This window comes from Triturus cristatus, chromosome 5_2 (genome assembly GCF_964204655.1).
Source record: "Triturus cristatus chromosome 5_2, aTriCri1.1, whole genome shotgun sequence".
NCBI classification, from domain to species: Eukaryota; Metazoa; Chordata; class Amphibia; order Caudata; family Salamandridae; genus Triturus; species Triturus cristatus.
This window is the reverse complement of record NC_140588.1, coordinates 540,183,667-540,198,640: the sequence shown is the minus strand read 5'-3', so window position 1 is coordinate 540,198,640 and position 14,974 is coordinate 540,183,667. Positions and strand designations below refer to the sequence as shown.

At 48.8% G+C, this 14,974-nt stretch overlaps 1 protein-coding gene across 1 annotated transcript in view; it reads right to left on the bottom strand.

Annotated features, from left to right (window-relative positions):
- FBXL2 (F-box and leucine rich repeat protein 2) overlaps positions 1-14,974 on the bottom strand; it is a 393,398-nt gene that overhangs the window by 276,377 nt on the left and 102,047 nt on the right. The window contains exon 4 of the mRNA XM_085607622.1: positions 5,759-5,833. Coding sequence (XP_085463748.1) covers positions 5,759-5,833 — 75 coding nt within the window. The remainder of the gene's footprint in view (positions 1-5,758; positions 5,834-14,974) is intronic.

Below are 14,974 nucleotides of genomic sequence, written 5' to 3'. Positions count from 1 at the left end.
ATACCAAAGCAATACCATCCTTGGAGGAGGAGCTGCGAACTGACCTCACCAAAGATCCCCAGATAGGAGAAGCTGGTCCAAAAGATAGATAGGGACCAGACTATCCGAAAGATGATATGTGAAGCAAGACGCACACTGAAGGACTGATCTTCTAGAAGCACTACGGGAAGCCCGCAAGGAGTAGAAAGCTACAGGGCTGTGAGAAACACTGTACAGAACCAGTAAAGAGGCAGACCTAAAAAGGGATGCAACCTACGATCGGGAAATGCAAAGGGACCAAGTACAATAGTCCATAGGGTCCAGGTTCAAAACCAATGGAAGGAGCATACACTACGTGTTCAGCTGCAGCGAACACATACAATGAATAAATAGCACCCACTGATCGTCAAGGAAGCTATCCTGAGAAAGATTTTTTTTTAAAGGGATTCCAATAATAGAATGATGGAGAAGAGAAAAAGAGAGAACAATGAATGCTGAAGAGCATCACTAGAAAGACAAGAACGGTAAAAAGAAACCACTCTTATACCGAGAACCTTGATAGATATAAAAGGCATCCTCCAAAATACTGTAACAGAGATGCTCATTGACGAGAGGGAAGGAAACAGACCAGTACAATCAAGAAGGGGGAGCCAGGTCACCAAGAAGGGTTTAGGTAAAATGCAGTGACGTCCGCCATATAGAGGGTAAGACAACCATATGTGCAAAACACACACATATATATAACTTAAATGAAAGACAGCTACAAGAGATCCATTCAAGAGATAGGTGTACACATGCATATAAAAAAACATAGAAATACCCATAGTCACACAAGTCATACAGGATATAGAAAATGTGTATCCACTCTTCCGAAGGGAACTCACGTCCTCAGCCAGTGAGCGGGAGGATGAGAACGAGGGACACCCCAAGAAAAGAGGTAACCCAAGGAAGGCCGGAGAGAATACATCCTACAGTTGTAAAAGACAAGGTTACAACAGTAACTGAGGTGGAGACAAATAGACAAAGCTGGGAAACCGCAACACCATGCCTCACGGAGCAGGAATTGGAAAGCATCGCCCACTACATGAAAATAAGGGCAACTGTCCAAGAACCAATGCCACTGACTGAGGAAGGATGGCAGCAGGTGTTAGCAGGAGAAGTAAACAATAAACAGCATGTGGAAAGTTTACTATGAAAGAGAAGAAGACCGCCAGGGGAAACGAAGGGTCGACGGAAACTAAAGACAACCAACAGTCGATTATGACAATCACACATTGCCCAACTTCTGGAATCAGGGGAAAACAGGTAAGAAACATGACCAATGCTTCATGGAAACTTGAGGAGAGATAGATAATAAAGGGAACCCCAGCGCTTTTGAAATAAGGATACCAGACATGGACCCAAACAATCAAGATTTCACCCAGGTGAAGAGAACTGAAAGAACAGCAGACTCAACAGCTACCCCATAGGCGTGATGGCAGAGATGTATAAAAAGAACCAGCAGGAGGCAACAGCAGCGACCATAACCCAAGTAGGTGGGTAGAACACCAAAAGGAAAAAACACATACAAGAACACCGGACTACAGAAGATAAGCAGCAACACAGGCATAATAAAATAGAAAAGGGGGGGCACACAAGAAAAAAACACTCAGGCGCAATCAAAATAATATGCTAACTAGATGCCGATATCGTAATAAGGACAGCAGGGAGGGGGGGAGTCATAGAACCCATGCCCAAACCAGAATGAACATAATATGAATAGGAGAAAATCCATGTGTCTCACAGAGTAAAGCAGAACAAAGAGAAGGTCCACACCGCAGAGGGTTGAAGACCAGACCATATGATAACCAGGCCAAGAGCGTGCCTGCCTGGGGTACCAGTGTTGCCCATATGTAGGAGGCAGAGAAAAGAAGAAATTGAGTCACTATAAGGGATACTAAGTGTATAGACAGCTTATGATATGCTTCTAAGGCATACAAAATAGGGACCCCCCAAAACAGAGAACAAGGCTACAGTGCATCCGCACAATGTAACAATAAACCAGCCACAGAGTAAGCATTCAGGTAGGAGAAATCAAGCGGCGGAAATAAGCTGTAAGAACAGATTCCCATGAGTCGGTAAAGCAAGATACCAGAAACTAAACCTGTGATTGACAGTGTAATTGAGAAGAAAAGTACCTGCAGAAAGCTGGAACACCACACAGGGTGTAACCCTGGGAGGGAGAGAGTACTCCGCCCTATGAAGGCGGACAAGAGTCAAAACAAGGGGAAACAAACTGTTCCCGACAACCTCAGTACAACGAATAGTTAAGACTCCGCACCACCGTGACTATCTCTGAACCAGCATGAGGCCAAGTCAGCATGTGTGCCAAAAGTGAGGCACCAGCAAAAGGCATGTCAATTAAAGTAGTTTGCACAGCTTCCGAAAACCTGGAAGTACGCAACCATGCATGCCGATGTACAGCTATGGAAGAGGATATAGCCCGACCAACCGAATCGGTAGCATCCATACCACAGCGGATGCCAAGAGTGGCAGCTTGCTGTCCATCAAGTACAAGGGGGACAAGAGCGTTCTGGGCTTGCTCTGGAAGGCATTCCAGTAAGTCCCACGAGGCATGGGGGAAGCGGGCGAGGACACAAGAAGTGTTCAGAGAGAACAGGGCAGTGCTAGAAGAAGAGAAAATACACCTACTATAAGCATTAAATCTCCTGCCTCTCTCTCTGGAGGGACTGGAGGGAGGACATCTATATTTTGGGTGGCCAAGGTAGCCTGAACCACAAAGCTCCCAGTAGAGGGATGTCCAAGAAGACAGGAGCGATCCCATAGGGCCGGGCGATGCATGTGACAAACAGAGCAGTCCACAGGGGGTCCTGAGTCAGGTTTAGCACAAACAATCAGGAGGATATTGAAAAGACAGTCACTGTAAGGAAGTACAGGCTCCACGTTAGACTGGTCAGGATGTAGAACACCAAGTAAAGAGACTGTTGACAATTTCACAGAAAGAAGTTGTAAATGCAGTATGACCGAAACTCGATTGAGCATCTCTGCCAGGGCGGAACTCTCCTCCGTAGTCAAACCAGGAGGAACAGGAGACTGGAGAAGATTCCATGCCACTGGCATCACCCAGTCAAGTAACCAGTTAGACTGCATAGGGGGTGGAGCGCCTCCAAAATAAGAGGAGGACACACCACACCATTTGTAGTACATATACAACCATGGTCCTCAGAAGGAAAAAACAGAGGAAGGGAGCCTGCTTCATCGGCACCACTGCAGACACCGTAACCGAAGCCAGTCAAGAAGGTGATGCTTCAAAGCCAAAAGGAGAGTTGATGGGCGTCAGCGGCACCACTATAGGGGCTGGCAAACAAGATGCTGACATCAGAGTCGACAGACCAGAAGCAAGAGCAAAAGGTGGGAGCCTAAATGGGGTATGCACTGGAGTCACTAGGGTGTCAGACACAAGAGGCTGACCTGAAGCCAGGGTAGAACCCGCGACGGCGTCATAGGCATGACCTCATGCACTTCTGTGGGGCTTGCGGGCGCTCTAGAGGGAGGTGACGATCCAAGAATAGAATGAAGATTTCGAGAATATTGTCTCATCTGGGTCAATGGTGCCCCGGCCCCAGGTGAGGTGGGGAGACACAGGGCAGACCCATGCCCGACACTTCAACAGAAGAGTGGGAACAAGTGGTAGGCAATGAAGGCGGACAATGCCGCGACTTTGACCGCCGATGCCGTGACTTGCCTTCAGACATCGAAGGAGAACGACTCCCACGGGAACGGTTCCCAGCGTGGGGACGCGGTCAGTCCATAGAGAGCACATGGATTTGGGACGACAAGAAGACTTTGATTACTGACATCTGCGCCGCAAGGAACTTCATGCGACTTTCCATGCGTGCTTTTGGTCGGAGCTGGTGACAGGAGTGGCACTCTTCGGAGTCATGGTGCTCACCCAGGCACCACTAATCCAAATCAAGTGAGGGTCCGTGGCAGACATCTGTCGTACACAGGGCTCACAAGGCTTAAACCCCGAGTACATTGAAGGCACACTGCTATGTCAAAGAAAAAACATCAAGTAGGCCGAAAAAAGGCCAGAGAAACAGCAGTGTGGATCCTCGTTGATAGTGTGGAAAAGAAGGAACCAACGTCAGCATGTCGAGGGAGGACTTATATGGATTTGCACCACATTCTGGGGATGAAGTCACTGCAGAGTCGTTTTACGCCCTCTACCGACGCCAGAGGTACTGCTGAAAAATTTTCCAGATCCGGCTGGTGCCTGGGGAGGATTCTAAGATAAGGCATCTGATGCTAGATGTTTCTATCAGATCAGACTTTGATACCATTCAAAGGCTTCTTGATGTACCATACGACAAACTCACCGACGATGAGGAAGACAATAACTTACCCTCCCTCACTACACTGTCGCTGGCATTAACCTAGACCCGGACACTGGCGGTGGACTTGACACTTCTGCTGAGACAGAGCTGAACTCCCCAGTAGGGCCACTGCACTGAGGAGAGTGCCTCTTTTGTGAAAATAATCCTTAGTGCAGCAGACATAGAACTCTCCACTACGGAAACCAAGGACAGTCTTTTAATAGAAAGATAATAACCTCTGCCTGCATCCTCCAAGTCGTTGTCATCAAAATTAGGGCTTAGTTAAAAAGCAGCAATAACGTCAAAGCCATCATCAGCCCCACCTGTAAGTCGCACTGTAACTAGGAGTCATAGGTCCTACTCTGGCGATCTGGCATTTCTGACCAGGCACCCGACCCAAGAAAGATCGGGAGTTCAAGCATCTACTGTTAAGGTGGACACAAATGCATTTTTTTTATTGCCCCTCTGGAAAGGGAATCAAAGCACATCAAAGCTTTTGGAAAAAGAGTGTATTCTTCCGGACCCTGAGTGAAGTCTGCTGAGACGATACATACACATCCCCTCTGGGACACAACCAGTGCGATTTTGCTGGCTATCCCTGATGAATTCCGAAACACCTTAGCTCAGATAATCCAAGACAGACAAGAATGCAGCTAAATATGTTAGGAGTACTGGTCTAGACACAATGGACTGAGTCTAACACACAACGGACACCAGTATGGTGATCCAACACCATGCGCAAATGGGTTACAAATATTCTCATTGGACGTCCAGTCATCTCTGATGGACATGCCATTCAATGGCTTTAGACTTTTTGGCAAAAAGACTGATTCTGTGTCGGAACTCTCCAAGAGAAGATATGTTTGGCACACTCTTTGGGACTGACCTATCTGACCCATCAGTTCGACCAGCACTAAAGGAAGTTCAAAGGATACTCACGGCTCAAGAGAATGTGGTGGTGGCAGAGGTGGTGCATACCATCACAGGCAGCAAACTGCCTCTTCCTCCACAGTGGTGGCAAATCTGCCTCGAGTTCCCCTCCCATGGTCATGCTTGTCCAGTAGGTGGAAGAATCCACTTTTTCCTGCCTTGCTGGCACCCAATTACATTGAATCAGTGGGTGATGCAGATTGTTGAGAAAAGTTACGTCCAACCATTCACATCTTCCCCCCCTTGCATCCCGCCTGTCTTCATTCAAACTTCAAGATAAGAAAACAATGGGCAAACTAGTATTACTACACAAGACCATGGATATTACAATTCAATTAGAATTCATATAGGACATTTTCTCTACAAATGTTAGATTTAAAAACGTGTCAACGTTGAGCCAACATTAGAATCGTCATTATGCAATGGCCAGAAAAGTTATATTTTAACTTTCTCATTGACGAAAGCCTACTGACCTCTACATCTGTCTGAAAATTGAAAAGGTCTATCCTTTGCCAGTTGCTTCCATCCAAAGCCAGGACATTCCATGCCTAGAGAAAAATACAAATTAATACATTTTTAAAGGGGCTTCCTGTTTATTACACTTTGATTGGTCTTTATTGCATTTTTATAATTAACAAACAGTGTGAGAGAAGTATCCGTCCAATAGAGAGGCTGTAAAAAAGACTCAAACTCACTGCTATTTCACTCTATTATTTAACACCACTTATAAAATCGATGGGCAACTTTCCTTTTATAGCTTTCAAACCAATCTTATTATTTACCCACCAGATTTACTTAAGAATATGGATGCACTCAGATAAGCCTCCCAATCTCCTGGTTCTTATGTCATCCATGAGGGATTAAGGCTTTTCCTTAACTAGAAAGGTTATCAATATTTACTGTTTCTCTAGGTAATTTCTAGTTCATCATTTTTAGTCCTCTACCCAGATACCATTTCCTATAGAAGCTGTTTGACTGCATCAGGGATTGATCTGGGACACAGATGGATTATCTATTTTTTTAACTCAAGCTCATTTCTTTCCATGCTTCACAATTCACCCACTCTGAATATTGGGCTGGGCCTGTTTAGACATTTCACAAGGTGATTGAATGTAAAGTATTTGCCAATTGTTTGCGGTTATTCTACCATTTAGCTTAAGAAGAAATGGTGTGAAAAAGTAAACTGTTTCTTCTCTTTGTGCATGTAATTATTTACTTACTACTGTTTAATATTCAGAGGCAGGTATCATTATGGCATGCACGTTTTTTGATGGTCTGTAATTTCTTGCTCCAATATTGCCCCATGTTGGCCTTTTCTTTGATGCGACACACCTGAGCAGTGACATCACTTCAAAATTCACAGTCCTCTAATTTAGTTTAATGATTTTGTTTCTTAACTTGGAAACAAGTCACCCTTGCGTCCTCCAATGCATCAAGAGCAGGACCAGAAGTAGGTGAGGAGGGTCCAGAGATCTGCTGGTCTATTGCTAGCTGTTTTGCATATACTTCCTGGGGTCTAGGAGATCATTTCTTTCTTCAGCACCTTCCTAGTATGCACAGTCCTCCTCCTCTGTTCAAGGACTCGTTCTTTCAAAAACACTCATAATTTCACTTTCAGAAAATGGTTACCCTTTGTTCATCTAACGTAAAAGGCATATGATGGATGGAGGTTTAAAACAAATATTTTTTCAATTGGTGTAATACATGTGCATATTTTTTATTGCATCCAGACCCATGTACAGGACTCAGGCTGTTAGATGCCTGAGTTCACAACAGCCACCACACAAAACCTACCAACTCTCTTATGACGGAAAAAGCCCATTTCAAGACCACTGGTAAACTCAAATACTGGAGTCAGCTGCCAGAGTACTTAATCTGTCCACCAGGTACCTCAGTGAGGTAGGTGCTACTACACAAAGGTCAAGAATCAGTCCTGTGACAAAGTTTCCCTTCATGTATAAGATATACATACTCACGGGGACCAGTGATAGCCTCCTTTACAAAACAAATTGTACACTGTTACACCTGTCATCCTTAGGGAGGTCTTCCCCCAATTTTTTGCCTGCTTACCTCCACATTTTGCAGTATCTTTTTGCTGGCCTTAGGACTCTGAGGACTTTTCCTCTGCTAACCAGTGCTAAAGTGTGACCCCACCCCCCACACTTTTTGCCAGATTGCTGATACACTTTTACGGAGAGCGCCCTGGGCCCCTGCCAATCAGGAGCCCAGGGCGCGTGTTCTTTCCCTAACCTGTACCATTGTTTCCACAATTGGCACAACTCGGGCCTACCTGTAAGTCCCTTATAAGGGGTACCTATGGTACCAAGGGCATTGGTAGCCAGGGGAAGGCCTCTGAACTGCAGCATGTATTATGCCACCCTCATAGACCTCTCACCAAAAACATGCACCACTGCCATTGCAGCCTGCGTGTTTTGGTGCAGCTAAAAGTGAAGAGTTGACATGACACACACCCCTGTGTGCCTAGCCTGACCAGCACTGCATGAAACATAGGTACGTCACCCTTAAGGCAGGGTGCACTATACTTCCTGTGAGGACCTATCTGCATGAGCAGACAGGTCCTAATAATATCTAAGGCCATTCTTAGATATTATAAGTGCCCAGTAAAGCCATCCTGAGTATATGGTCTAGAAACTAGTCATTACGTGTTTCCTAGCACCATAATGGCTTTACTGAATCCTGGGATGTTTGGTATCAAACATCTAAGAATAATAAACCTGCACTGATTCCAGTGTCAGATTTATCATTCCATGCACCCAGGGGTCCCTTCTAGAGGGGACCCCAGAACCAAACCAACTACTGGTGGGTTCTTGACTGGTAAATACCAGCCTGCGCGTCAGGTTTCTGGGCCCCTAGGGTGGGAACCTTTGCTCTCAGGGCCCAGAAACAAAGCACTTTCCCCAGGTCAGGAAGAGCCATCTGTGGCAGGGGAGTGTCAAAGACCTTTGCAACGCGACCCCCAGTATCTCCTGCTATCAGGAGCATGCCCACCTTCCTGTCTCACTCCCTTCTCGGCGGGAAGACAGGTGAGAAAAATCAGGATAGCCCAGAATGTGTGCCCACCTCTGCTTCAGTGCCCACCATCTTGCATATGGCAGGCACTCCCAATCAGGATCAGGGATTGTGCCCACTCCCCCACGTGGAGTGAGCACACTGAGGGTGTAGTCATCCTAAGGTCAGTAGCCCATTGGCTACTACCTTGAAACTCCTAAAACGCCCCCTAAATACAGTATTTAGGGGGAAGCCCTGAACCCAGAATTTAGAATCGACGACCTAAGAAGACTGGAACCCGAAGACGATGCAGCAGAGAAGACTTCAGGCTCAACTGACTTGGCCCCAGCCCTACTGGCCTGCCTGCAGCTCCGAATCACCCTGAACAGAAAACAACGGCTCCAAAAAGGATCAGCAACCTCCAGTCCCCTGCTTCCACAAAGACTCAAGACTCCCGAGGACCGTGGCTCTATCCACAAAAGAAGAACAATGCCCTGCGGAACTAAGAAACCATGCTCCAGGTCCTGAAGTGGTTCCCAAGCAGCCCTGAACTCCAATCCATCGAGGAGGATCACCTCTAAGGTCCAGTGTCAACGCCTACTGCCTCTTCACAAAGACCCCCTCAACTGCGACGTTCCCGATAAGGGGAACCCCAGCGTCTAAAGACACCCCTGCATTCTCTGGCCCTACGTACTGGTAACCAGATCCAAAGGTGCCCCAACATCTCAACTCCTTCCTCTCGCTGTTGGTTTCCTCAAAAAGACCTCCTGGTGTGAGGCTGCAACCTGAAGCCGGAACCGATTTCCTCTTTGGGTAACATTGGCCGCCCAATGCTGTGTTAGCACTCTGCACCCGGCCGCCCCTGTGCCGCTGGTAGTGTGGTTTTGGTGCTGCCTTGGGCCCCCCATTGTACTTACCTTAAGTCCTGAAGATTGTCTTCTAAGGCCACTTTACCTTACCGTGAACAGCCTCCAATCTATGTACCATGTCTCCATAGACTAGCATTGGCACCTTTGCACTCTGCAACCGGCCGCACCCTGTGCCGTTGGTGTTGCACCTAAAGTGCTGAATTAAGCCTTGGGGAACCTTAGGTCTACCCTCCAAAAACCAGTGACCAAAAGTGTTTACTTACCTGCAAACCTAACAATTTGTTTTGCACCGTAGGATTGTATGGTGGGGTTTTCTCTAAAAAAAACTTTTTTAATGCAACAACGTAACTTAGTACCTTCAAAAGAGTTTACCTGCTTACTGATGTGCTGTGATGCTTAGACTGTGTTATTAGTTGTTTTCACCCCAAACTAGAAAAGTAACTACAAAGTAACTAAAATGTTATCTAAAGTAATTACAAGTGTTTTAAAGAGCTAACTTCCCATCTTTTCTACTGCAAAGTAACTTGTATGCTTCTACACAACCAGTACACACTATCTTTAAAAGTATTCTTGTATTGAAAGTATCACTTACCAGCTACTGAGTAAATCTTGGTTCAAGTAATAAAATTAAAGTAACAACTTTTTATACAAACAATTGGTCTGGATTCAGTCTTTGAGTGTGAACAACAAATGCTTGACACTACCCTCTGATAAGCCTGACTGCTCAACCATACTGCCACAAAAGAGAGTAAGGTATTATCTTCTTTAGCCTCTGCTATACCTCTGGGGGTCCACTGGAGTCTGTGCACACTATACCTCACTTAAGTATAGTATATACAGAGCCAGCTTCCTACACCTGGTGACATTGGTATATACCTGAATAGCATATTTAGTTTACCTGTAAATCCCCTTTAAAATGGTATACCATATACCGAGGGTCTGTAATTAAAATGCTACTAGTGGGCCTACAGCATTGGTTGTGCCACCTACACTTGTAGCCTTTCAAACCTGTCTCAGGCCTGCCATTGCAGGGCCTGTGTGTGCAGTTAACTGCCACTTCAACTGGGCATTTAAAACCCCTTGCCAAGCCTCAAACTCCCCTTTTATTACACATAGGCCTAGCTAGGGCCTACCTTGGGGTGACAGTTCTGTATATGTAAAAGGAAGTAGGGAGGGAGAGGGTCGTAAGTTGAAGGACCAGTGAGAAGCATCAGAGTAATGAAGATTACCAGTAAGTAATCCAGCCATTACCTCCTCTTCATCTCACTCGTCCCATTCCTTACTTCATTGAGGTATGGCAAAGCTAACAGCCCTCATTAGCAAAAAATAAGTCCAGACAGAAGCCAGAATGCTTAAGGAAAAGGCTTTACATTTTAATCATCCAGCATTACAGAAATATGAAAACATAAATAGGAACATAAGAGGTGATTACTCAAGAGACAAGGCATCCTTTGTAACTGAAGTACCAAAAAAATGCTTAGGTTGTTGTGCTATATCCAGTCTGCAATGAGTAGTGAGCGTGGATTAGAACAAGTGGCTGCTTTAGACATGTCAGCTAAAGAGACTCCCGATCTCTCAGGCCACAATATAGTCATCCCTCTAATGAACTGAGCCTTAATATTGCAGGGGAGTTCGCTAGCATTACACTCATAAGCAGTGGAACTCACTGTCTTAAACCATCCTAATAAGGTGGCAACAGATGTTCTCTCTCCTCTCATCACAGAAGAACAAGTTACTTACCTTCGGTAACGATGTATCTGTAAGAAACATTAGTTAGTTAGATTCCTCACCTTAGAATATCCCCAGGCGTCAGACTGGATCCGGAAGATTTTTCGTCAGCAATACCCCTTGCGCGTCGCTAGGTATAGTCTGCGGCTCCGCGTCCATCGTCGGCGTCGTGCGCCGGAATGACGTCGTCGGAGTACTTAGATGCCACCCTCGCACGGTGACGTCAGCTCTTGTACATAGCCTTCCGCGCCAGGAACGCAGAGCCATGCAAGATACCGACACTGGTGCCAAAAAATTCTAGGGCCCTGAAAGGGATAGCCTTAACCCTAGATGTCAGTTCGCAGAACGGGGAGGATGGGTGGGTCGGTGAGGAATCTAACTAACTAATGTTTCTTACAGATACATCGTTACCCAAGGTAAGTAACTTGTTCATCTGAAAGAAACACGTTAGTTAGATTCCTCACCTTAGAATAGATACCCAAGCAATACCATCCCCGGTGGTGGGTCTGCGAACCAAGATCACACCAGAAAGTCCTGGAGGACAGAACGGCCAAAGAAGCCATCCCTCCGGACTTGGCTGTCGAGGTAATAATGCCTGGCAAACGTGTGTAGCGAAGCCCACGTTGCCGCCTGACAGATGTCCTGCAAAGGGACACCCCGTCCCAAAGCAGTAGTAGCCGCTGTGGCCCGAGTAGAATGGGCGCGCAGCCCAACAGGAGGGTCCCTTTTTGCCAAGGAATAACACATTTTGATGCACAAAACGACCCACCGACAGATGGTCTGTTTGTGCACAGCTTTCCCCTTCTTAGCACCCACGTATCCAACGAAAAGTTGGTCGTCCACCCGGAACTGCTTTGTGCGGTCCAGATAAAAGGAGAGCGCACGTTTTGGGTCCAGACGGTGGAGCCTCTCTTCCTCTTTGGAAGGATGCGGAGGCGGGAAGAAGGTGGGCAAGGTGACAGACTGCCCAAGATGAAAGGGGGTCACCACTTTCGGAAGAAAGGAGGGACGAGGCCGAAGGACAACCTTGTCCGGATGAACAGAGAGAAAAGGAAGCTTTGATGATAAAGCCTGGAGCTCACTCACCCGTCTAGCCGAGGTGATGGCAACCAAAAAAGCAGTCTTAAGCGTCAGCAGACGAAGAGGACAATTATTAAGAGGCTGAAAGGGAGCGCACATTAGAAATGTGAGAACAAGATTCAAGTCCCACTGAGGCATTACAAAAGGGACAGGAGGGAACGTGTGAGTAATGCCTTTTAGAAAGCGTGTAACTACCGGGGACTTGAAAAGGGAAGGCTGATCAGGAAGCCTTAAGAAGGCAGAGATGGCAGCAAGATAACCTTTCAAGGTGCCCAGAGCAGAGCCCTGCCAGGCCAAGGAAAGAAGAGAGAGGAGAACCTCAGAAAGAGGGGCGGAAAGGGGATCCACAGCCTTTGCTGTGCACCATGCCACAAACCTGTTCCACCGGCAGGTGTATACCGTCTTTGTGGAGGGACGCCTGGCTGCCAGAATGATATCACAGACTTCAGGAGGCAAGTCAAATGGCATCAACTGCCGCCGCTCAGCCTCCACGCATGGAGATGGAGGCTGGACAGGTTTGGGTGTAGGACCGTCCCCTGCTGCTGCGACAGAAGATCCTCCCGAAGGGGCAGACGTATCGGAGGATCGGTCAACATACTGAGTAGCTCGGGATACCAGTACCTTCGTGCCCAATCCGGGGCCACCAAGATGACTTGGGCCGGTCGTGCCTGATCTTCTTCAGCACTCTGGGCAGAAGTGGTATAGGCGGAAAGGCGTACAACAGACCGCAACTCCACTCGTGACGAAAAGCGTCGCCGAGCGAGTGCCGCCTTGGAAATTCCAACGCGCAGAACTGCTGACATTGCGCGTTCTCTTCGGTGGCGAATAGATCTAACCAAGGCTCTCCCCACTGCTGAAAGAGACCTTGCGCCACTTCGGAGATCAGACGCCATTCGTGATCCATAATGCACCGGCGGCTGAGTTCGTCGGCTCTGGCATTCAGAGAGCCCGCCAGATGTTGAACCACTAGGGTGACGCCCTGGTGTTCCAGCCACGTCCAGAGGCACAGGGCCTCCTGACAAAGGGTCCACGACCCCACCCCGCCCTGTTTGTTGCAATACCACATGGCGGTGGTGTTGTCCGTGAACACCTGCACGACACTTCCCCTGACAGAGGGAAGGAAGGCTTTCAGTGCAAGTCGGATCGCTCTCAACTCCAACAGGTTGATGTGGAGGCGAGACTCCGCCGGAGACCAGAGGCCTCTGATCTCCGCCTCTCCCATATGGCCACCCCATCCCAGGAGGGACGCATCCGTCACTACGACATGCTCCGGTTGGGGAAGGGAGAGGCTCTTGCCCGTGACCCAATCGCGGTCCGTGAGCCACCACTGCAATTGCTGTGCAGTGCCCTCCGAGATCAAGACATGGTCGGACAGGTTGCCGTGATGCTGGGCCCACTGAAACTTCAGGTCCCACTGCAGAGCCCGCATGCGCCGCCTGGCGTGATGCACTAGTAGGATGCAGGAGGCCATCAGCCCCAGAAGCCGCAACACTAGCCTGACCGAAACCCAGGATAGAGGCCGAAAGATGGGAATCAGGGCCAGAATATCCCTGTTCCGGCGGATAGACCAGGAACTGCGCCGAATCGAGAACCGCTCCGATGAAGAGGAGCTTCTGAGAGGGACTCAGGTGTGACTTCGGCACGTTGATGGAAAACCCCAGCAAATGCAGGAGATCCGCCGTAGTCTGGAGCTGGGAGACGACTGCCTGGGGTGAGCCCGCCTTCAACAACCAGTCGTCGAGATAGGGGAAGACTGGAACCCCTGATCTGCGCAGATGAGCTGCGACCACCGCCATCACTTTCGTGAACACCCGAGGGGCACTGGTGAGGCCGAAGGGGAGCACGGTGAACTGAAAATGCTCCTGGCCCACCGTGAACCGCAGGTAACGTCGGTGGGCCGGCAGGACGGGGATGTGGAAATATGCGTCCTGCAAGTCCAACTCTACCATCCAGTCTCCAGGGTCGAGGGCAGCTAGAACCTGAGCCAAAGTCAACATTTTGAACCGTTCCTTCCGGAGGAAGGCATTGACGTTCCTGAGGTCCAAGATAGGGCGTAGGCCCCCTTTGCCCTTCTTGGGAACCAGAAAGTAGTGGGAATAACAACCACGACCTACTTCTGGGCTCGGAACGCGCTCGACGGCCTCTTTGGCCAAGAGGGCCGAAACTTCTTCTCGCAGAAGACGCAAATGATCCTCTGAGATACGGTGGTGCTGCGGTGGCATGGCTGGAGGGGTCGTCTCGAAGGGGAGGGAGTAGCCCCTTCGGACGATTTGCAGCACCCACCTGTCCGAAGTGATGGTACGCCAGTGGAGCAGGTGATGGCGAACTCTGCCGCCCACTGGCGAGGAATGGGCCGGAAAGCTCGGACTAGGAAGGCTTGGAGGCGGATGCTGCCGGGGTGGATGTGGGCTGACCGCGTCGTCCTCCAGAACCGCCTCGGCGGAAACCACGGCCGCGCGCAGGTTGTTTCTGCGGCTGGTGGCTAGGCGGACGTGAGGAGGCACCCCTTCCTTGGCCACGAAAGGGGCGAAAGGCGGAAGTTTGCGACCGCGGGGCCGAGAGGCCCAAGGACTTGGCCGTAGCCCGGGAGTCCTTAAAGCGATTCAGCGCACTGTCCGCTTTCTCACCAAAAAGGCGAGTGCCATCAAAGGGCATGTCCATGAGAGTGCTCTGGACATCCCCTGAAAAGGACGTGGACCGCAGCCAGGCGTGACGTCTAAGCGCCACCGTGGTAGAAATCGCCCTACCCAGCGAGTCCGTAGTGTCAAGCCCACATCGGATTGCATGCCGTGCTGCATCCCTCCCATCGGCCAGAGCCTGGGTAAGTCGTGTCTGGGCCTCCTCCGGGCACAGGGGCAGCACGTCCTCCACCGTATCCCACAGAGAGTGGGAATAACGTTCCAAAAGACAGGCGGTGTTCAAGGACCGCAGACCCAAACTAAGGGAGGAGAACAGCTTTTTGCCAAACTGTTCCAGTCTCTTAGAATCCCGGTCCGGCGGAGC